Raw genomic sequence first — 24775 nt, 5'->3', positions numbered from 1 at the left:
TGGAAACTGCCAGACTGCAAAAGAATGTCAGAATAGCTGCCCCTGGGCTGTTTATCTTGGCTCCACCTCCCATTGTGGGGATACATGCCCCACAGGGCATCTGAGTTTATGTACATGCTGGGAAATTGAACCCAGGCCCATAGGCTTTGTAAGCAAATACCTATAATGATTGAGCCATGTCTCTACTCATGCTTTTAAGTTAAATATGGTGCCATTATTATTGAATTGGAATAGTTGTCTTTTTTTTAATTTAATTTTATTTATTTATTTTGGGGGGGAGATAATTGGCACCAGGGCCTCCAGCCGCTGCAAGCAAACTCCAGGCTTACAGACGCCATGTGACACCTTGTGTACCAGTCTTATGTGGGCCCTAGGGAATTAAACCAAGGTCCTTTGGCTTTGCAGGCAAGCACCTTAACCGCTAAACCATCTCTAGACCTTTTTCAGGTAGGGTTTCACTCTAGCCCAGGCTGACCTGGAATTCACTATGTAATCTCAGGGTGGCCTTGAACTCATAGCAACCCGTCTACCTCAGCCTCCTGAGTGCTGGGATTAAAGGAGTGCCTTACTATGCCCAGCTATAGTTAGTTCTTTTTTTGTAATAGTTCTTATATAGTTTATGTGCATGGTCCTTATCAGATTAATTTGTAAAAATGTACTCTCATTCTGTTGTCTTTTCACTTTCTTTTTTTATTATTCATTTGAGAAAGGAGGGATGGGGGGGTGAGAGAGGAAGAGGCAGATAGAGAGCCAATGGGCACACTAGGGCCTCCAGCTACTGCAAATAAACTCCAGACATATGTGCCACTTTGTATATCTGGCTTACATAGGTACTGGGGAATTGAACCTGGGATCCTAGGCTTCTCAGGTGCACCTGAAATGCTAAACCATTTCTCCGGTCACCTGTCTTTTCGTTTTCTAATGCTGTACTCTGGAGCACAACGTTTTGATTTTAATAATAATCAGCTTATTATTTTTACCTGATGTTTTTTCAAGATAGAGTTTCACTGTAGCCCAGGCTGACCTGGAATTCACTATGTAGTCTCAAGGTGGCCTCGAACTTACGGTGATGCTCGTACCTTACCTCCTCAGTGCTGGGATTAGTGTGTACCACCATGCCAGGCCTACCTGGTGTATTTTTCATGTTGTATCCGCAGCTTAATCTAAGATCACTAAGATTTATGTCTGCTAAGAGTTTTGTAGTTTCACCTCCACATTTAAAAGATTTTTCAGGGCTGGAGAGATGGCTTAGCGGTGAAGCGCTTGCCTGTGAAGCCTAAGTACCCCAGTTCGAGGCTCGGTTCCCCAGGTCCCACGTTAGCCAGATGCACAAGGGGGCGCACGCGTCTGGAGTTCGTTTGCAGTGGCTGGAAGCCCTGGCGCGCCCATTCTCTCTCTCTCCCTCTATCTGTCTTTCTCTCAGTGTCTGTCGCTCTCAAGTAAATAAATGAAAAAAAAATTTAAAAAAAAAAAAGATTTTTCATTCATTCTCTTAGCATTGATATTTTTATATGGAGTTGAGTGAGAGAGGGTCTACTTCATTTTGCCAAGGGTATATATTTGAACTCCCAGTCTATTTCTGTTTATGTCAGTCCTTTATTATTTGTGTTTCTATAGCTTAGTAGAAAGTTTCAAAATTGTATGATTCTTCCAACTTCTCTGAATTTTTATTTATTTGCAAACAGAGAGAGAGAGAGAGGAGCAGGGGGAGAATGGGTACACCAGGGCCTCCAGCTGCTACAAACAAACTCCAACTCCAGGTGCATATGCCACTGTGCATCTGGCTTTACATGGGTACTGAGGAATTGAACCCAGGTCGTTAGACTTTGCAGGCAAGTGCCCTAACCACTGAACCATCTCTCCAGCTCCTCAGGATTGTTTTAAGCATTCTGGGGCCCTTGAGTTTGTGAATTTGAGTCAGTTTGTTCACTTCTGCAAAGACACCAGCTTGGATTTTATGGTAGTGATTATGTTGAGTTAGTAGATGTATCCAGAGAATACTTCCATCTAGTAATAAATCCAGCAAACCTCGAACATAGAATATCAGTTTATTTAGATCTTTAATTTCCTTTAGCAAAATTTTATAGTTATCAGAGTATATGTTATAAATGTCCTTCTGAGTGTTTTTCCATTGTAAGTGAATGTTTATTTGAAGATTATTTTAACTGTATAGAATTATTTTTTGTATATGAATCTTCTTTATGTTTTTTTTTTCTTTATATTTACTTATGGGAGAGAGGGAGAGAAGAGATGTGCCAGGGCCTCTAGCCATTGCAAACGAACTCCAAATGCATTCACTCCCATGTGCATTCATCTGACTTACGTGGGTACTATGGAATCAAACCTGGGTTTTTAGGCTTCGCAGGCAAGTGCCTTAACAGCCAAGCCATCTATCCAGCCCTGAATCATCATCTTCTTTGGGGGGGGGGGTGCGCTTTCAAGGCAGGGCCTTACTCTAGCTCAGGCTGACCTGGAATTCACCATGTAGTCTCAGGGTGGCCTCAACTCACAGTGATCCTCCTACCTCTGCCTCCCAAGTGCTGGGACTAAAGACATGCGCCACCACACCCGGCTGGAACCTTTATTGTTCATGTTTGGGGTAGGTTCTCACTGTAACCCAGACTGACCTAGAACTCACTCTGTAGCCCATGCTGGCCTCAAACTCTGTGATATTCCCGGCCTTGTATGTAAATCTTGTAGCCTGTAGTATTGCTGAATTTATTAATTGTAATAGTTTTCTGGTGTATTCCTTAGGATCTTCCATTACAAAGTAATGTTGTCTGCAAGTTTATAGATATTTTACTTTTCAGATGGCTGCATATCTAGTGGGTAATTTTTTAAAATATTATTCGTTCACTTATTTATTTGTTTTTTTCTTTATTATTTGAGAGAGAAAGAAAGACACTGGTGTGCCAGGTCCTCTTGCCAAGCTCCAAATACATGTTTCACTTTGTATGTGCATCCAACAGGCTCTGCCTTTTTAACCATTGTGCCATCTTGCCAACCCCTAGTGGTAGGTTTTTGAGATAGGGTTTCACTGTAGCCCAGGCTGACCTGGAATTTACTCTGCAGTCTCAGGGTAGCCTTGAACTCATGGTGATCCTCCTACCTCTGCCTCCTGAGTGCTGGGATTAAAGGTGTGCCCCACCATGCCCAGCAGGTAGTTTTATATAATGTAGTTAAGATTATTCTGAACAAAGCTCAGAGGTTAAAGGCATTTGCTTACAAAGCCTGCTGGACAGGGTTTAATTCCCCAGGGCCCGTGTAAAGCCAGATGCAAAAAGTGGTATAAGCATCTGATGTTCATTTGCAGTGGAAAGAGATCCTGGCACACCTATACACACATGTGTGCACACATGTGCAAAGAAATAAAATTTTGTTCTTTTATTAATTTATTTTTTATTGACAACTTACATGATTGTAAACAATATCCCAAGGTAATTCCCACCCTCCCCTCCCCCCACTTTCCCCTTTGAAACGCCACTCTCCATTATATCCCCTCCCCCTCTCAATCCATCTCTCTTTTATTTTGATGTCATCATCTTTTCCTCCCATTATGATGGTTTTGTGTGTAGGTAGTGTCAGGCACTGTGAGGTAATGGATATCCAGGCCATAAATAAAAACTTTTAAAAATTAGTCTGAGCCAATGTATTATGCAGTGAAGGTCTTAATTTCTGTATTTTCTCTTTCTGCTCATGTCTTTCTAGGTTACTTGTTCTGTGTATGTTTGGTTTTGTTTGCTATGCAGCCCATTTGGCTTTCCATCCATCACTGTGACAAAAAACCTAAGGTTATCAATTTGAAAGAAAGATGGGTATTTTGTCTTGTGATTTTTTTTTGGTTACTTGACTGTGTTGCTCTAGGTCTACAGTGGTATAGTACACTATGGTGGACGCATGGGTCAGAGGAGGCCTGTTCATCTCACAGCAGGCAGTTGGCAAGCAAAAAGAGACAGTGGGACTAAGGTCCCAATATCTTCAAAGGCATATCCAGAGACCGAATCTCCCCCACCCCCAAGGCAAGTTCTCTAGCCCAGGCTGACCTCAAACTCTCAGCAATCCTATCTCAGCTTTCTGAGTGCTGGGATTAATAATATTCTCCACCAAGCCCAGCCACTTAATCTTTTTTTTTTTTTCTTTTTTCGGTTTATCAAAGTAGGATCTTGCTCTAGTCCAGGCCAGCTTGGAATTCACTATGTAGTGTCAGGGTGGCCTTGAACTCATGGCAACCTTCCTATCTTTGCCTCCTAAGTGCTAGGATTAAAGGTGTATGCCACCTCACCGGGCCCCTTTAATCTTTTTTTTTTAAATGTTTTTATTTATTTGTAAGCAGAGGGAGATAGGAGGGAAAGCGAGCGAGCATGGGTGCACCAAGGACTCCAGCTACTGCAAAGGAATTCCAGATGCTTGTACCATTGTTCATCTTGGCCTTATGTGAGTCCTGGGGAATTGAACCCAGGTTATTAGGTTTTATAGACAAGTGCTGAGCCGTCTCTCCAGCCCCCTTTAGTCTTTTTTCTAGGTGGCTGCTTAGGAAGGGTGGGCCACATCCCAATAAGTACTATAGTCTAGGGACTGTATCTTCAACATCTGGGCCTTTGTGGTACATAATAAAGTACAGCTAGAGAAAATGGGATGCTTTGTTTTCATAGTTATCTGGAAACAGAATTTGAAATGGTATTATGCACTCCTTGTAAAAATTAACTCATTAGACATGTAAACAGAGAGCCAGGCATGGTGACGCATGCCTTTAATCCCAGCACTCAGGTGGCAGAGGTAGGAGGATCACTGTTTAAGGCCATCCTGAAAACTACATAGTGAAGTCCAGGTCAGCCTGGGCTAGAGGGAAACCCTACCTCAAAAAACCAATAATAATAATAAAATAAAGAAAGAAAGGTAAACATTAAAGGTATTAAGGCCTCACTTGATGGCCTTGATATTCTAGACCTCACAGTGGCTGACACTACCTACACAAGACCTGTATGTAGGAGGAAAATAAATGACATCCAAATAGAAGAGAGACTAGTTGGAAAGAAGAAAAGGTTCCGTAGAGGGGGAATTTGGGAGGGGAAAAAAGAGGGTGGTGGAAGGGGATTGTGATCATAGTATATTGTCTATATTTATGGAAGTTGTCAATGAAAAGGTTAAGGAGGAGCTAGGGAGATGGCTCAGAAGTTAAAGACACTTTCTTACAAGGATTAACGACAGCCCAGGTTCTATTCCCCAGGGCCCACATAAGGCCAGATGGGCAAAATGGTACATGCATCTGGAGTTCTTTTGAAGTGGAAGGAGGCTCTGGTATGTCCATTCTCCCCACACCCCATGCAAATAACTATTTTTTAAGTTAAAAAAAGACTTCACTTGACTGAGATGTTTGACAAATATTTCAAGCACACTTTTTTCTTTACACGATTGCACCCTATTTCCTCACTGTGATTTCACTTTATTTTTCAGATTTGTACTATGGTGGGGAAGCTTTCTCTGTAGAGCAACCACAGTCTTTTACTTGTCCCTATTGTGGAAAAATGGGCTATACGGAAACATCTCTTCAAGAACATGTTACTTCTGAACACGCAGAAACATCAACAGAAGTGGTACGTGAAGCAGCCTTGTGCTAAAATGATGTATATTATTCCTCACATTGTTACAGCTAGGTCACTATCCTATCCTTGCTTAATAGAATACTGCTTGCATAATAATTAAAATTCTCTTTTTACAGCAAATTTTACAATGCTAGGATGCTACATTTCTAGAAGACATTTTATGTTCACACTAGCCTTTCTTGCTTTCTTACCCTGTTGTTTACAGTATAGTATGAAGTCTTGACCACATTCAAGGGTGCTCCCTAAAGGAATTACGAGAAGTCTTCTTTGCATCTCTCTTTTTTTTTTAAGTGTTTTAGTTACTGCTTTGTGCTTAATTTTTCTTCTACAAGGAAACTTTGAAATCTTTGGCTGTGTATTAAGCAGTAATGACACTATATATCGTTGACCTTTCTTCATTTTTACCAGATCAGATCTTTTCTTGCTTGCTCCCTAGGTCAAAGTTCAGGGATTACTAGAAGTTCTTCCTTACCAGGTTTTCCCCCCAATGGCAAAAAGTCAGAGACCCATAATAATATACACAGTCTTGCCTTGAAAACTTTATGAAGTTTTTTTCTTTTTACTTGACATGTGAGTCACCATATACCAGCTTTTAAAAAATAATAAACCTGTACTGGAGAGATGGCTCAGCTGTTAAGGTGCTTGCCTATGTCTGTTTTTTGTTTTTCCATGGGATCTGAGGATCAAACTCAGGTATTCAGGCTTGAGGAACAAGCACTTTATCCACTGAGCATCTTCCCGACCTGAGGTAGGTACTAGTTTTTAAAGAAAAGGAGGGAGTGGGGCAAGGCTGGAGAGATGGCGTAACGGTTAAGGCGCTTGCCTGCAAAGCTCAAGAACCCAGGTTCGATTCCCCAGTACCCACATAAGTCAGATGCACAAGGTGGCACCTGTATCTAGAGTGTATTTGCAGTGGCTAGAGGCCCTGTTCCCTCCTCCACCCCCCCTTTCTCTCTCTCTCTCTCTTTCTCTCTCTCTCTCTGTTGTGCTCTCTTCTCAAATAAAGAATTATTTTTTAATGATGGGTACCTTTAATCCCAGCACTCGGGGGTCCAAATTAGGAGGATCTCTGTAAGTTCAGGCCAATCTGAAACTAGTAGTGAATTCCACATCAGCCTGAGCTAGAGTGAGACACTATCTTGAAAAACAAAAAGAAAATTAATGGAGGTATGTACTTAATAGTCTCAGTAATCTTTATGTAAACAAAATATGACAAATGTTATGATTTTGAAATTAAGCCTCAAACTGTAGAAAATAAAATTTATTGGTTGGGGCCACTGACTCACGCTGAGGGGAAGTAGCAGTGTATGTACTTACCAGACCTATTAGTCGGATAGAAGTGTGAGCAGAGGAGGCCAAAAAGGATCACAAATGTGAAGATCTATCCATGAAGTGCCAGGTTTGTAAGAGATGCACAAGCATGGCAGGAACTGTTCCTTCCTTCCTTATGTCCTTGTTAGAATAGAGTGGCTCCTCAGTTGTTGTTTTGTGCATTTTATATTTGATCTCTACCACACACAAGGCCCTGGGTTCAGCCCCCCAGTACCACTAAATAGGTAGGTAGATAGGCAGGCAAGTAGGTAATCTTATGTTTGAACTGACTTATGGCAACTAACTTGAAAGTTTTGGGGATTTTGCTTTGCTTTTTTGAATGAAATGTGTCTGCTCTTTTTTTAGTTAGGTCTTGTTCTTGTCAGGCTGACCTAGAAATCACTCTGTAGTCGAATGGCCTTGACTTCACGGTGATCTTCCTACCTCGTCAACCTGAGTGCTGAGATTAAAGGTGTGTGCCACCACACTTGGCCTGTGCCTATGCTTTTAATTAGTAACTAATACTCTTCCAGTTATTTTGTTTAACAAAGCTCTTCAAATTTATACGAAGAACATTACAACATTATGCTTCACTACTTGAGAGGTGGAGACAGGAGGGCAGGAGGAAGTTCAAGGCCAGGGAAATCAGGAGTTCATTACATAACAAGTTCAAAGACAGCCTGGGCTACATCAGACCTTGTTTCAAAAAATAAAAATAGGGGCTGGAGAGGTGGCTTAGCAGTTAAAGGCTCTTTCATGCAAAGCCTGACAACCTGGGTTCACTTCCCCAGGACACACATAAAGCCAGATGCACAAAGGGGTGCATGTGTCTGGAGTTGATTTGCAGTGGCAAGAGTCCGTGGTGTGTCCATTTTCTCCTCAAAAAAAAATTTTTTTTTAAGACTTTAAAAAAAAATTAATAGTGGGGGCTGGAGAGATGGCTTAGTGGTTAAGCGCTTGCCTGTGAAGCCCAAGGACCCCGGTCGAGGCTCGATTCTCCAGGAACCATGTTAGCCAGATGCACAAGAGGGTGCACGCATCTGGAGTTCGTTTGCAGTGGCTGGAGGCCCTGGCGCCCCCATTCTCTCTCTCTAACTGCCTCTTTCTCTCTGTCTGTTGCTCTCAAATAAATAAATAAAAATAAAACAAAAAAATTAATAATGGACTGAGCCAGGCATGGTGGCATACACCTTTAATCCTGAACTAGGAAGGCAGAAGTAGGATTGCTCTGAGTTCAAGGCCACCCTGAGACTACATAGGGAATTGCAGGTCAGCCTGAGCTAGAGTCAGACCAGACCCTACCTTGAAAAAAGATTAAAAAAAAAGGGGGGGGGGCTGTAGGGATGGCTTAGTGGTTAAGGTGCTTGCCTGCAAAGCCAAAGGACGTAGGTTCAACTCCCCAGGACCCACGTAAACCAGATGCACAGGGTGGCACATATGTCTGGAGTTCCTTTGCAGTAGCTGGAGGTCCTGGTGTGCCCATTCTCTCTCTCTCTCTTTCTATCTGTATTCCTTTCTCTCAAATAAAGAAATAGAAAATATATTTAAAAAAATAAACATGTGTGCCACCATGCCCGGCTCAGTTTTAAATAATAATAATAATAATAGACTGGAGAGATGGCTTAACAGTTAAGGACCCAGGTTTGATTCCCCAGTGTCCGCATAAAGCCAGATGCACCAGGTGGCACATGTGTCTGGAGTCCATTTGCCGTGGCTAGAGGCCCTGGCGCACTCGTTCTCATATTCTTTCTTACCTGCGCGTGCTCGATCGCTCGCAAGCTCTGTCTCTCTCTCTGCTTCCAAATGAACAAAATACGTTAAGTTAAAAAAATAATAATAATTAAATTAAAAATTTTTGAAGCAAGAACACTGCTTATGAAGTAAAATCAGCTTCAGTTTACTAACACTCTAGAACTCTAGGTGGGTGTCTGTTGATAGGGTCTCTTAGAACTACCAACCTGCAATCTTCCTAGCTCTGGCTCCATCTTCTACTGTTGTAGATATGTTGGGAGTCACAGATTGATGCTTCACTTTGCATCTGGCTCTGTGTGGGTGCTGGGGAATTGTACCAGGGCCAGCAGGCTTTCCAATAAGTGCCTGTAATCCCAGCCCCCTCACTGGGTTTGGTTGGTTGGTTGGTTTCATTATTATGTTTTTGTTTTTGTTTTTCTGGGTATGGTCTTGCTCTGGCCCAGGCTGATCTAGAATTCACTATGTAGTCTCAGACTGGCCTGGAACTCATGACAATCCTCCTACCTCTGCCTCCCGAGTGCTGTGATTAAAGGCGTGTGCCACCACACCCAGCTCTCACTGTTTTTTTTGTTGTTTTGAACCAGAGCTTTACTTTAGCCAAGGCTGCCTCTCTCTATCCCAAGCTGTCTTTGAACTTTTGGCAGTCCTCCAACCTCAGCCTCCCAAGAGCTGGTATTAAAGATGTGAGCCACTATGCCTGGCTAAAATTTTCTTTCTTTTTTTTTCTTGTGTATGGTATGTGAATATCTATGGGGGGGGGTGCATGTGTGTGCATGGCACACCTGTGGCAGTCAGAGGATAGATTTCAGGTGTCAGCACTCACCTTCCTCCTTGTTTTGAGGCAGGGTTCCTTGTTCTCCTTGTTCTCCTCTGCCTTGGCCAGTCTAGCTGGTCTGCTAGCTTCTATGAAATTCTCCTTCCTTCACCTTCCGTCTCCTCATCGGCATGCTGAGATTACACGCTATGGGAATCTCACCACAGCTTCTGGAGTCTACATGGGCTCTGGTACTCACACTTGCACAGCAAGTGCTTTATGTCCTCTAAGCTATCTCCCTAGCCCATTCACTCCCATATCTACACGTTGGTAATAAATTGAGTTTAATTTTGAAGTAGTGTAAAGGTATTGTGTTTCAGATAAATAAGTTAGTAAACAAGGCAAAGGGCTTTGGATGCGCTTTGGTGGTGTGCTTGCCAGCATGCACACAGCCATGAGTTTGGCCTGGGGTGCTTCATTGCCAGTCATCCAGGCGCAGTCCTATAATCCCAGCACTCAGAAGATGGAGACAGGAGGATCAGAAATGAACTTTAGTGGTGTTAGACAGTGTGTGTTCATTTCTCCTTTCTCCCTCCCTCCCTTTTTTGGAGATCATACATTCTATTTTTTAAATGTATGGACAGTTTGGTACCTATATATAATGTATTTTGATCATATTCATTTACATTATTTCTCTTGCCCCCAACTCCCTCCCTCTAAAACTCTCCTTCCCAACAATTATCACCTCTATTTTGATGTCTCTTTTTGGTTACCTACTGAATATAATTGGGGTTGCTTGCATGAGCATTGGTGAGGAATTATTTAACCAAAGTATAGGCTATACCACTGAAGAAAATGTCTCTCCTTTTCCCAGCCACCACTGTCAATAATTCCTCAAGGGGATGGCAGTTCTTGAGCTCTTCCACCATATGACGGGCCCATTCTTGTACAGTTGATGACAGCTGCTGTGAGCTCATGAATTCAATGACGTTCTTTCCATCCCGGCTTCTGCATTGTTGCCTGTGTCCCAAGTAGTGCTGAATGTTCATTTCTGAGAGTGTCTTTCTACCTCTTTCTCTCTGTGTCTATTGCTCTTAAATAAATAAATAAAAATAAACAAAAAAAAATTTAGAGAAAACAGAGAGAGAGACTGGAGGAAATCTGAGCCAGCTTTATAAAGACTGATTAATAATTGTATGGGTTATCTTGGCTAGAGCAAGACCCTACCTCAAAAAGAAAGGGAAAAGAAAAAAAAAAGAATTGTATGGGGAAGACTATGAAACTCTTACTTACAAATAAGAAACCAACCATGCTGACTACTGGCTTTTGATAGTTTTCTATGGGGTGGCAGCTTGAGCCATGCGGAAAATTGGCATATTCAGTTGTGACATAGTATCTGCATATGGAATAATGACTTGAGAAGATATGTTGAGAACAAAGCTGTACTGAAATGTGCACTGACTGAGTGCTTGCTGGCAGCTGTGCATGGGGACCACATGGACAACGGGGTACACAGTACACTCTTGAATGGGTCTTGTCTCACTTGGTAGAGGCTTGCAAGAGGGCTGCAGCTGCAAAGCAGGACTGGACTGACGGTGACCCTCAGTGACAAGATGAAGCAGAGGAGGACAACTCCATCAGTAGGAGAGTCAACACCCAAGAATAACAAGGCATTTTATGAACAAAAATATTTTTGTTTTGTTATGTAAGCAATAATAGTATTTGGTATTTTGTGCAACAGGGAAATATTTTCTATATTTGTTTAAGTTGTTCTTGCCAAACTTACTCAATTACAAGAATCACCTGGGGTCCTTGTTGAACACTACAGATCTCTGCTCAGGCCCCCTCCACTGCCCATCTTTTCCAAGGCCTAGAGAACAGTAGTTTAACAATGCCCCAGATGATTTATATTCTTAGCCAAATTTAGGAAGCATTGACTCATGAGCCAATTCAACTTAGTGTTAAGTTGTCTTAATTTTAAGCTAACATGTTATATGGAATTTTCCTGTGTAACAGATACTGCTGGTGATGTGGCGGTGAAAGTATGATGCATACCTGCTGATAGGTTGTCAAGGGCAAATGACATGTCCTTTATGTAGAATTTTTTTGTCTTGTAAAGGTAGTAATGAAGAAGTAATAATAATAATAAAGAAGTAAAGACATACTCAAAGCTAAGCAGTGTTTGTGCCCCTTAGAGACAAAGGGCTTTGCCTCCCTCTTCCTACTGCACTCCACCTTTTTTCTGCTTCTCCTGTTCTGCTTTGCTCTGATTTTTCTTTCTCATACTCTTCTCCATTGCCTGTTAGGAAATACAGCCTAAGTGAATCTTGGGCCTCTTACAAGCTCAGAGTTTTTATTGTTATTTATTTGTTTGAGGTAGGATCTTGCTCCAGTCCAGACTAATCTGAAAGTGATACTCTGTAGTCTCAGGCTGGCCCCCTCGTCCCGCCCCCTCTTCCACAAGAATTTCATTTTTGGTCTGCCTCAGTGGCTTGGTGTTGGGAGCCTCTGTGTCTCTGGATATCTGATTTGATAGGAGTTGATTGTTCTCTGTGTTGATCTTCTTCACCCTTGTGCTGGTACCTGGTTCACCAAGTAAAGAGCACCCTTGCTTGTTTCGCCAATTTTTTTGGAGGGGGGTTGGTTTTTTCGAGGTAGGGTCTCACTGTGATCCAGGCTAACCTGGAATTAACTAGTAGTCTCAGGCTGTCCTCAAACTCACAGATCCTCCTACCTCTGCCTTCCCAGGGCTGGGAGTAGTTATAACTACTTTTCTTTTTTTTTTTTTTTTTTTAACTTTTTATTGACAACTTCCCATAATTATAAACAATAAACCCTTATAATTCCTCCCCACCCCCACTTTCCCCTCACAAATCCACCCTCCATCATTTCTCTTCCCCCTCTGTCTTATTTACTTACTTACTTACTTACTTACTTACTTACTTACTTATTTATTTATTTATTTATTTTGATCTCGCTGTAGCCCAGTCTGACCTGGAATTCACTATGTAGTCTCAGGGTGGCCTCAAACAGCAATCGTTCTAACTCTGCCTCTCAAGTGCTGGGATTAAAGGCATACACTACCATGCTTGGCACTCTTTTATTTTGATGTCATCATCTTTTCCTCCTATTATAATGCTCCTATGTAGGTGGTTTCAGGCACTGAGAGGTCATGGATATCCAGGACATTTTTGTATCTGGAAGAATCCTATCCTTCCTTTGGCTCTTATATTCTTTCCACCACCTCTTCTGCAATGAACCCTGATCCTTGGAAGGTAGAGGTATTCCAGTGCTGAGCTCTCTTCTCTCACTCCTCAGCACTATGGTGCCTTTTGAATCATCCCAGTGGTCTTTGCCATCTGAAAAGAGAAGCTTCTCTAACCAAAAGTGAGAGTAGCATTAGTATATGAGTATGAACATTAGGAAAAGTGCTTACCGGGGCTGGAGAGATGGCTTAGCGGTTAAGCGCTTGCCTGTGAAGCCTAAGGACCCTGGTTCGAGGCGCGGTTACCCAGGTCCCATGTTAGCCAGATGCACAAGGGGGCGCACGCATCTGGAGTTCGTTTGCAGTGGCTGGAAGCCCTGGCGCGCCCATTCTCTCTCTCTCCCTCTATCTGTCTTTCTGTCTGTGTCTGTCACTCTCAAATAAATAAATAAATAATTTTAAAAAAATAAAAAATTTAAAAAAGTGCTTACCAGGAAGTTTGGCAAGCATAACACATACATTTAGGCAGACACCAGCAGGTGTTACTCCCCTAGGGCTCATGATCTCCCCCACCATAGGCTTTTGACTAGGTTTTCAGTACCAGCCAGGTATGTATTCCCTCCCACGGAGCAGACCTCCAGTCCATGGTTTCCCCCATAACGGACATGCCCCTATGGCACCCATTAGCACGCTTATCCTGGCTGGCCAATCTTAAAGCTTGCAATATCCACTGTTGTTTACCACCATTGATGACTTCTCTCTCTTCCATGGAGCTGCAGGCAGTGTAGCTTTTTCTAGCTTTCTATCAGCTGGTCTACACGGAGGATTTCAGCTGATCTTCAGCTTGATTTCTCAGTGACCTTGCAGCCCAAGCATGTGGAGTCTCTAGCAATAGGGTCTTACCATCTAGTTCTAGTGGAAAACCAAGGGCTTTAGCAATGGCCTGTAATGTATTGGGGGCATCAGGGCCCTCGCTGGCCAACAACTCACTGGAAGGAATCCCATCCCTGGCACTGAAAATTTTCTAGTAACAATCTGTGGCTTCTGGATACAATTATTCTTAACTGGGGTGAGCACCTTTTGCCATCTTCTGCAAAGGCCATGAGCATGTTCTATTTGCCCCTTAGACACATTGCAGTTTAGCTTTTCTAGTTTCTTCGTAACTGCCATATTTTGCTGTTATTTCTTTTGAGAATTTTTTTTTTCTGGGGATTTTTTAGCATCCTGAGCCATATAATCAGGGCAGCTGACTGGTATCCAATGAGAGACAAACTCTGAGGATATTTGTCTCTCATCACAGAAGATGGGAAGCTGTGTTTGTGTAGGCTCTCAGAGTCAGATTCATGCTTTCCGCTCTGTGCTCCAGTGTTGGCTTTCTAAGTCTCATCTTTCGGATCTCCTCGTGACCTCTGTAAATAAGCATTAAAATCAGTTGATGGCCAGAATTGTACAAGTGGCGCATGTACTGGTGAGATGATTCACACACCCCATGTCACCTGTGGAGAGAGACATGCTTGGACTTGTAGCTGCATCCCTAGGGCTCCCTTTGGTCATGCCCCTTTGCAGCAGGCCCTATTCTTTGGCCTTTTTGTTAGGATTAAAGTTCTTCCTATTGAAAGGATTGGGCACTACTGTTGGGCTATCTGTCATTTGAATTTCTGGACAAATAAAAATAAAATCCTTAAGCTGGGCGTGGTGGTGCACGCCTTTAATCCCAGCACTTGGGAGGCGGAGGTAGGAGGATCACCGTGAGTTCGAGTCCACCCTGAGACTCAACTGTGAATTCCAGGTCAGCCTGAGCTGGAGCAAGACCCTACCTTGAAAAAACAAAAATAAATAAATAAAGCCTTTATTTTTATTTTTTATTTTATTTTCTAAAAAATATTTTACTTATTTATTTGCAAGGAGAGACAGAATGGTTGTGCTGTGGCCTCTAGCTGCTGTATGCACCACTTTGTACATCTGGCTTTACGTGGGTAGTGGGGAATTGAACCCAACTTGTTAGGTTTTGCAGGCAAGTGCCTTAATCACTGAACCATCTTTTAAACCTGGCCTCTCTTTTTATTTGTTTGTTTGTTTGACAGAGAGAGAAAGAGAGAATGAACACTCCAGGGCCTCCAGCCACTGAATGAACTCCAGATGCATGTGCTACCATGTGCATCTGTCTAACATGGGTCCTGGAGAACTGAACCTGGGTCCTTTGGCTTTGCAGGCAAACACCTTAACCACTAAGGCATCCCTCCAGCCTCCAGCCTTTCCTCTTAACATTTCCCCCTTATACCTTCCCTGCCCCCATTTCATTGATCTGTTGAAACTACTCTTTCAGATACTACCTTCCCAACCTATTAGGCCTCCTTTGAGCTCTACCTGGGGACACAGTTTTCTTATTCTCTACTTCTGTCTCTTGTTATAAGGCACAAAAGGAAGTTGGTCATCTTCTCCTTGAACTTGACCTAGTCACAGACTTCTGCCATACTGTCCATCCCTCAGGGAAATAAGATTGTAAAATGGAATCCTATCCTTTTCCCCACTAAGTTGCATTCACAAATCAACAGAGTACATATGTGTATTACCAGTAACCCTTGTCTTACTGTTATTGTCAATGGATGTGTATATGTGCATGGCTACATTTTACTCAGACTGTCTTGTTTGGGGATGGATGTTAAGCCTGTTCTGGAGAAGTGTGCCCTAAATTTATGTCTGATATTACCACTCAAGACTTAGGTAAAACTGTGCATTAAGAAACATAATTTTAAAGTTTTTAATGGAAGCTATTTTCCTATACTATATAAATATGAATCAGCCAGGCTATTAGAAGGCCCTGCCAGAGATTGAAATAGAACTGCTGTGTGTGGTCCTCAAAGATGCTGTTTTACTTGAGAGGCATTGATATAGAATAGTACTTGTTCCAACTTCTGCTAATGTTCACTAGTCAGGCTCTCCAGTGGTTTTGTTGGTTTGAAACTTATAAAACTAAAATTTATTGCCAAAATTATAGTTCAGGAAATATCTTATTACTCTCTATGTGTTTAACCTGCTTTCTTTATTTTCATTTCAGATTTGTCCAATATGTGCAGCATTGCCTGGAGGCGATCCTAATCATGTCACAGATGACTTTGCAGCTCATCTTACACTTGAACACAGAGCCCCTAGAGATTTAATATCCTTTTAAGAGGCATTAAGTGGGGGGGGGGGTTGTGGCAGGGACTTGGGATATGGCATAGTTTGCATGTTTATCTTACATGAAGCCATGGGCTCAATCATTAGCACTTTGGGGTGGGGGAGTTGTTAGCAGCATTTATACTTTTGATTTTTTAAAAAATATTTTTTATAGTCTTTATTTATTTTTGAGAGAGAAAGAGACTAGGTACACCAGGACCTCTAGCCACTGCCAACAAATGCCAGTCCTATGTGCCACCATGTACATCTGGCTTACGTGGGATCTGGGGAGTCGAACCTAGGTTCTTAGGCCCTAGCCACTGCAAACAAATGCCAGTCATATGTGCCACAGTGGGCATCTGGCTTAGCAGTTAAAGCACTTGCCTGCAGAGCCTAAGAACCTAGGTTCGACTCCCCAGATCCCACGTAAGCCAAATGCACAAGGGGGATGCATGCACAAGGTCATTCATACATGTGCACAAAAAGATGGCACATATGTCTGGAGTTGATTACAGTGGCTGGAGGCCCTAGTGCGCCAATTCTCTCATTTAAAAAAAAAAGCAGTTTGTTGGGCTTGCCTCAAAAAAACGAGAGAAATATTTTTGGTTGCAAGCAAAGATAGAAGAGAGTCAGACAGAGAGAATGGGCACATCCAGGCCTCTGGCTCTGCAAATGAACTCCAGATGCTGAACCCCTTTATGCATCTGGCTTTACATGGGTAGTGGGGGATCGAACCAGGGTCATTGTGCTTTTCAGGCAAGTACCATAACCACTAAGCCATCTCTCCAGTCCTAGTTCTTTTTTAAGGAGAGTAGCCCCCAAAAGAAAACTGATCTTCAAATTATTTTTATTTGTTTCATGATTTTATCAAAGTGAGTTTAGGCTCATTCTTGGGCTGGGCAGATGTCTCAGTGGTTAAGAGCACTTCCTTGTAGACACACGCTTCTACTTTCAGGTTATGAATTGGCTTTCTAAAGCCGTCATCCCTTAGGAGGGCATTGCTATGCCCGTTTGTGTTTGTTGCAATTTACAAGTTATTCAAACCGTCTCTATCTCTGCCTGTCAGACTTTAATCCAGCCTTAAACCTGTTGAGGAACACAATAGTAGTTTGTCAAAGTTCCTAGCTTCTTCATTGGAAACACAGCTCTTTAGATGAGGGGAAGATGGGAATTAATGAAAAGATGAAGATGCAGAAAAAGCCTGAAGTTAGTAGCCTCAACCATTTGGCAGTCAGTGAACAGAAGACACCAGTACCACCTCCCTCTTAAAGAGGATGAAAAACTTCAAATGAGATAGAAATATTTAAGCAGTTGAGTCCTGTACATTTTATAAAAAAGGATTCTTTGAAGCACCCACATGGGTTTTGCATGATTCCTAGTCTATCTTCAGAAGGAAATTAAACAAATCATTGAAAGCCAAGATGACAACCTGAGTTGGTGTTTTGGTTTTTTGTTGTTGCTGTTGTTTTTGAGGTAGGGTCTGACTCTAGCCCAGGCTGACTTGGAACTCACTATGTAGTCTCAGGGTGGCCTTGAACTCACAGCGATCCTCCTACCTCTGCCTCCCAAGTGCTGTGATTAAAGGCATGCGCCACCACACCCAGCGAAGCCTAGGTTATATATAATGAGATTCTGACTCAAAAATCAAAACAAATGGGCCTAAGGAGATGTTAGATGCTCTAGCAGTTAGAGGCACTTAATTGCAAAGAATGCCAGTCTAGGTTCCATTCCCCAGTGCCCACATAAAACCAGATGCACAAAGTGGTGCATGTGTCTGGAGTTTATTTGCATTGGCAGGATGCCCTGGCATGTGCTCTCGAATTAATAAGATAATTTTTTAAAAATCTAACAAAAGCAACATGTTCATATTGTGCATTTCTGTGTGGGTTTGAGAAATTTCTTCCCAGGTTCCAGAGTAACACTACCAGATGTAGTCAAAGGAGTAGTGGCCTGGTCAGATATCCAAAGTTAACATTCCCTTATCCTGATCTCACTACTGGGTTTCACACATTTATATCCAAGTAGCCATAGTTAATAGGTGGCATGGGGAGGGTGAGCTGTATCATCTGGCTAATATGGAATCTCGATGGATAGGCTCCACAGGCAAGCTAAGCCATCTCTCCAACCTGATAAAGGCCCCTTTTGATGATTAGTTTTAATATGTGTCTTCAGGTTTTTCTTCAATGGTGTTACTAAGCACAAAAGGTTAAGTTGTGACAGTGTTATGTAGATTAATATGACATTTTTCAAGAGGTCAGTCATCTTTGAGAGCTGAATGTGAGTCAAATGGAAGTTCATGTGTGAGCGTAAGGAAGCAAAATACTATTGAAGAAGCTTTTCTTTCAGAGTAGCAAGTAGAGTAACTAACTGTATAATGTAGATTGTTTTGTTGGGTGCCCATCTTTTCAGTTGATGGTTTTATAGTCATTTAAAGGTAGAGTGGGGCTAGAGAGATAGCTTAGCGGTTAAGGCACTTGCCTGCAAAGGACCTAGGTTCGATTCCCCAGGACCCACGTAAGCCAGATGCACAAGGGGCACATGCATCTGGAGTTCGTTTGCAATGGCTAGAGGCCCTAGTATGCCCATTCTCTTTTTATGTGTCTCTCTATCTCTCTTCTTGCAAATTAAACAGGAAAAAAGAGAGACAGGGAGAATAGCTTTATAAGGTGTCACTGCAATGTGGTTTCCTAATCAAACTCATGATGATGATTTGGGCTCTACAGAAGCTAATCAGTGTATGTTGCTTTTAGAAAGTAGATAGGTGTGAAATGCACTTTAGGAAGACATTCATCAACACAGTAAAGAAAAAAATCTGGTGCTTAAAGGCCTAAAAGATTCCCTTGTTGACCAACTTACTACACAGTGACAGTAGAAACATTTGAAAAATTAATGTTTTCAGATACTTCAGCTATAGCAACTTTTTTTGTCTTTGTCTTTTAGAAATTAGTGGTATAACATGCTTTTCATATTCCAATATTTTTCATAATTTAATTTTTTCTTGATAACCAAAGATATTTATAGAAAATGTGTGTAACTGACTCATACTGTGGGATAGTATACTGAAGTAAATGTCAACATCATTGGAACCCAGAACTTGCTGACAAAACTCAGGTTGTTGGCCTGCCATGGTGGTGCACACCTTTAATCCCAGCACTCAGGAGGCAGAGGTAGGAGGATCGCCATGAGTTCAAGGTCAGCCTGGGCTAGAGTGAAACCCTACCTCGGAGGGGGGGGGGACAACATAGAACCCAGGCTGACCTCAAACACTCAAGTCTTTCTTCCTTAGCCTCCTAACCGTTGAGATTACAGGCTGTTTTAGTACTAACAGGCCCTATAGACTTGGGATATTTGCATTCTAAGATAAATGTGCTATTTTAAATTACTTATAATTTGGAATTCTCTATATTGAGCAAGGGCTCAAGTGATCTGTTTTCTTTTTGTGAAATACTTGGGTGTTATTTCTTAACTTTTGGATTATGATGAATCGAGTGGTGTTCGACATGTACGTAGAATGTTTCACCCTGGTCGGGGATTAGGAGGTCCTCGTGCTCGTAGATCAAACATGCACTTTACTAGCAGTTCTACTGGTGGACTTTCTTCTTCTCAGAGCTCATATTCTCCAAGCAATAGGGAAGCCATGGATCCCATAGCTGGTAAGTTACAGCTTCATAAAGGAAATGGTGGGGGGTAGGCACTCCTTTCAGAATGTTCTTTGAGGTTGTGATTTTGCTTTTACCTCGCTTTTCTGTGCTTGTGTTCCTTTAAAAAATTTCTAAATATATTAGGAATATGGAATATTGTAAGTGAACAACGTATAGTGGTTCATGTGGTTCTGCACTTCTCTGAGTAATTAGGGGCACAAAGTAATATAGAAGGACTTGATTTGACATTTATGGCCTCCAGTGAATCCCAGGAAAATCATGAAAAAAATTCTAAAGAATGGAAGACCTAGAAAATTGTGTGATTCAGCCTCCTTACTTGAGAAAATCTACTAAAAACAGTACTTGAACCTTTTGCTCATGGCCAAGTCTCTGTATGCATGACGAACAGGAAGCTGGCCTCAGAGCACATGTCACTGCAGCCTGAGGTTCTGCAACATGACCCAAGCACATAGGTGGAAAAGCTCCCAAAAGTGTGCGCAAGCTTAGAGTGACCGTGTTGAAAGGTGTTCACATAAGTGGATGTGCATCTAGAAGCCATGATGTACCTTGTAAAGCACCTGAAATGCTAGTAAATCTAAACCTGTAAAAGACACTCAAACAGTTTTACAGCTGGATGTGGTAGTATGCGCCTTTAATCCCAACACTCAGAAAGCAGAGGTAGGAGGATCACCAATTGTTCAAGGCCACCCTGAGACTACATAGTGAGTTCCAGGTCAGCCTGAACTAGAGTGAGACCCTACCTCAAAAAACAAAACCAAACATTTAAAAAAAAAAAAATTAGAGCCAGGCGTGGTGGCACACGCCTTTAATCCCAGCACTCAGGAGGCAGAGGTAGAAGGATCGCCAAGAGTTCGAGGCCACCCTGTGACTACATAGTGAATTCCAGGTTAGTCTGAGCTTGCGTGACACCATACCTCAGAAAAAAAAAAAATTAAAAACATTGATTAATTTGAGAGAAAGAGGCAGTTAGAGAATGGGAACACCAGAGCCTCCAGCCACTGCAAACGAACTGCAGACACATGTTTTTAAATGTAAGACGTACAATATGAAATTTTAATTCCAAATGTATTGGAAATAAGCATCTTCAATAGAAATAAGCCCACTAATTGAATTTTGGGGAGTTAGAAAAGCATTTTTGTATCCATAAACTACTTACCTAGTATTGAGGCTCTAAAAGGTAATTTCTAGGGGCTGGAGAGATGGCTTAACAGTTAAGGTGCTTGTCTACGAAGCCCAAGGATCCAGGTTTGATTCCTCAGTACCCACGTAAAGCCAGATGCACAAGGTGGTGCATACATTATGTTTGAAAAGTAATTTCTGGGGGCCGGAGACATAGCTTAGCGGTTAAGGCTTTTGCCTGCAAAGCCAAAGGATCCCAGTTCGATTATCCAGGACCCATGTGATGCACAAGGGGCGTATGCATCTGGAGTTTGTTTGCAATGGCTGGAGGCTCTGGTATAACCAATCCCCCCCCCCTTTTCTCAAATAAATAAATAAAAACATTAGCCGGGAGTGGTGGCTCCCACCTTTAATCCCAGCACTTTGGAGGCAGAGATAGGTGGATCACCATGAGTTCAAGGCCACCCTAAGATTATATAGTGAATTCCAGGTCAGCCTGGGCTAGAGTGAGGCCCTACCTCTGAAAAAAAAAAATTTGAAAAATTTTAAAGTAGTTTCTGGCAACAAAAATCAGAAATTCTCTCCATAACTTTTGTTTTCTGTTGGTATGAAGTTTAGTGATGAACTGTATGTGATATTAAAGAGTTGTATAATGATCTTTAGGATTAACAACATTGCAAGAAAACAAACAGCTTCTTGATGAGTTTTAATGATAAATCAGACCTTTCCCTGACCTGGGAACAAAAATCATCGTTCCCTCTCTATACCAGGCAGACTCTCTACATGGTAGACTTCAAGGCCAGTACCTTCCTTAGATGAGAGCAAGGAGGGATAAAGGTCTACAGTGCTCTTGATGAATATAGTCTTGGTGATACCAGGGTTTGAGTCATAACAAGCCATTTCACAAGCCACAGGTTTGAAGGATCAGCCTTGATCCATAGACCACCAGTGGCTCTCTGAGACAGCAGTACCAGAGAGAATGCAAAGTGAGTGTGCAAGGGTTACAGTCAGAAAAGATCTGGGCACTTGGATTTAATCTAATAAGTTCTTCAGTCACTTAATGAATTTGAATTCCTACTTTGTGTCACCCTGTTCTGAAAACTAAGAGTAAATACTAAACTTGATCCCTGTTATAATGGAGCGTTTGCTAAGAGGCTTATATTATGATTGGACCAGCAGATGTATCACGTCTCCTGAATCAGAGGAGGTCTAACTAAATGTATACATTATTCCTTACAGAAGGAAAAATTGTCCAGAGTACCAGTAGAGCTCCTGCCTCTAAGAATCATTCGGAAAGGCACTGAGCTCTTAGCTGAATCAGATGTGAAAGGCACCTAAGTGTTCACAACACTTTAAAAAAAAAAAAAAAAAAACTTATTTATTTGAGAGTGACAGAGAGAGAAAGAGGGAGAGAGACAAGGAGAGAATGGGTGCACCAGGGCCTCCAGCCACTGCATTGCAAACGAATTCCAGATGCATGCACCCCCTTGTGCATCTGGCTAATGTGGGTCCTGGGAAATCAAGCCTCGAGCAGGGTTCTTAGGCTTCACAGGCAACCTCTTAACCGCTGAGCTGTTTCTCCAGCCCTCAAAACACTTTTGATTTCCTCCCCTGAAAGAGTGATCCTGTAGCATTTGGTTTTCCTTGGTGTTAAATAGACTTTGATCATCTTTGTTTCCATTGGCAGAGCTTTTATCTCAGTTATCAGGAGTGAGACGTTCTGCAGGAGGACAGCTTAATTCTTCCGGCCCTTCCGCTTCTCAGTTACAACAACTGCAGATGCAGCTGCAGCTAGAACGGCAGCATGCCCAGGCAGCCCGGCAACAACTGGAGACCGCGCGCAATGCAAGCCGGCGCACTAACACAAGCAGCGTCACCACTACAATCACACAGTCCACAGCAACAGCCAACACAGCAAATACAGAAAGCAGTCAGCAGATGCTCCAGAATTCCCAGTTTCTTTTAACAAGGTAGTTCATTTATTACTAGAACTTGACTGGAAGACAATGTTTCATTCACACCATGCGGTCTTTTTTTTTCTTCTCCAAGCGCCTTAACCACTAAGCCTTCTCTCCAGACCCCTAACATATTTTTTAATGTAAATATAAATATATGCTGTTGAAAGCTCTTCTGTGCCAGGCATGGTGGTACACACCTTTAATCCCAGCACTCCAGAGGCAGAGGTAGAAGAATCACTGTTTGAGGCACCTTGAGACCACATAGTGAATTCTGGGTCAGCGTGAACTAGAGTGAGACCCCACCTTGGCAGGGGAGGGGGTACTCTGCCTTTGTGGGCCTGGGGATGTGACTCTGTGGGTATAGTGACTTCTTCGCATGCACGAAGGCTTGAGTTTGATCACCACCACGACATAAACTGGGCATGGTGGGAGTTCAAGGTCATTCTCAGCTGTGAAAAAAAATCATAATTTTAAAGTGAAAACACTGGTTGTCATATTCTCTAAACATGAATGTCTCCTCCTGTACTACATAAAGCTTAAACACCATCTCATTAGATAGGTAGATGAGAGTTATCTCCAAAGTATAGTGTGTTACAACAATTCATGAGAACAAGAAGCTATTGTAATTTCTACCTACATCTTTTATTTCATAGTTTTCAGTATCACAGAATAGTAGTACATACTCATACATACAGTGCTCATAGAATGAAAAATGTTTGAGGACCCCTGGTCTGGAGCCCCAGTTTTGCTGATTAATAGGTTTGGTCTTTAGAAAGGGTTGGGTGGATATATGGACGGATGGAAAAACTGACAGACAGACAGACAGGCTACTTCTCCAAATCTCAGTTTGGTCATTGGTATTCCAGGTGTTTTGCAATATGAGAGACAGACTTAACAGGGATTAAATACAATACTGTACAGATTATCATTTATGTAGGAAGTTTCAAGTGAGGAATTTATCTTTGAATTATCTTGGTAAAGTCAATATCTACTTAGTGCCAGGAAAGGTTGCTTCAATGCAAAGAAATCAGCCCCTGATGACTCTGCCTGCTGCCAGTGTCCCCGTCCTACAGGGACTGACTAAAGGCAATCCTGTGATTTGCCAGATCTAGACATCTACCTGTCATACTCCTTTCAGTGTTTGTTCCCTGAAAGTTCATTGTACTGTGGGTGGAATGTCTTGCCAGGGCACTTTGAAAAAGACACCTTGCAGCCAGATGTGGTGGGACATTCCTGTATTCTCAACACTTGGCAGGCTGAAGTCAGAGGATTGTGAGCTCAAGACCAACTGGGTTACATAGCACAGGATCTTGCCTCAACATAACAAACAAACAAAAAACAGAAATAGACATCTACCCCACTTTATTTTACATATGTGTGAGGGGTAATATACTTTAACCCCAAACTACTCAGTGGGCTTAATATGGGATTTTTTTTAAATAATTTCATTATTTGTAAGGAGCAAGAGGGGATAGGGACACACCAGGACCTCTTGCTGCTACAAATGAACTCCAAATGCATATGCCACTTTGTACATCTGGCTTTATATGAGTACTGGGAGATTGAATTTAGGCCAGCAGGCTTTGTAAGTAAGTGCCTTTTACTGCTGAGCCGTCTTCTCAACCCTTAATCTGGGATTTTTTAAATAATAATACTTGCATACACATGCACACACACACACACACACACACACACACACACAGCATGATGTTAGTGGCCCCTGAGTGCTTTGCTTCTATTCAGATTGTAGTTTCTGGAAGGGTCTCCTGCCACCTGAAACTGTTTAGCGCATAGTACCATGCAGTTTGCATACCAGTTTCTCCCCCTTTGGCGGGGGGGGGGGGGACGACGACATGTGGTACGTGTGCATGTGTATATGCATGTTTGTGTATGCTGGTGCCTGTGTGTGTGTGTTGGTCAGAGGTTGATACCAGATCAATCCTCAGTCACTCTTCATCTAATTTATTGAGACAGAATCTCTCTCTGAACCCAGAGCTTGCTGATTTGGCTAGTCTACCTATCCAGTTTGCTCTGGGGATCTTCTGTCTCTACCTCCTAAGTACTGACATTACAGGCAAGTGCCACCACACCTGCTTTCTGTGGTTGTTTTAATTTTTATTATTTTTTATGAAAGAGAGAGAATTGGCACACCAGGGCTTCTAGCTATTGCACTTGAACTCCACCTTGTGTGTGACCTTGTGCACTTGCATCACCTTATGCATCTGGCTTAATTGGGATCTGGAGAGTTGACC

The 24775-nt window shown here is 42.3% G+C and overlaps 1 protein-coding gene across 4 annotated transcripts in view; it reads left to right on the top strand.

The window, feature by feature from the left end:
• Kcmf1 (potassium channel modulatory factor 1) overlaps positions 1–24775 on the top strand; it is a 93369-nt gene that overhangs the window by 66887 nt on the left and 1707 nt on the right. For 3 of the 4 annotated variants that reach the window (XM_045153189.1, XM_045153190.1, XM_045153188.1), the window contains exons 3-7: positions 3865–4019; positions 5455–5594; positions 15684–15785; positions 19263–19437; positions 22253–22535. In XM_045153189.1, the coding sequence (XP_045009124.1) occupies positions 3887–4019; positions 5455–5594; positions 15684–15785; positions 19263–19437; positions 22253–22535 (833 nt within the window). In that variant the 5' untranslated portion in view covers positions 3865–3886. The remainder of the gene's footprint in view (positions 1–3864; positions 4020–5454; positions 5595–15683; positions 15786–19262; positions 19438–22252; positions 22536–24775) is intronic. The other variant, XM_045153186.1, reaches the window with a different exon arrangement.

This window comes from Jaculus jaculus, chromosome 6, assembly GCF_020740685.1.
Source record: "Jaculus jaculus isolate mJacJac1 chromosome 6, mJacJac1.mat.Y.cur, whole genome shotgun sequence".
NCBI classification, from domain to species: domain Eukaryota; kingdom Metazoa; phylum Chordata; class Mammalia; order Rodentia; family Dipodidae; genus Jaculus; species Jaculus jaculus.
Note: the sequence above shows the minus strand (reverse complement) of the source record. Positions and strands in the feature narration are given on the sequence as shown.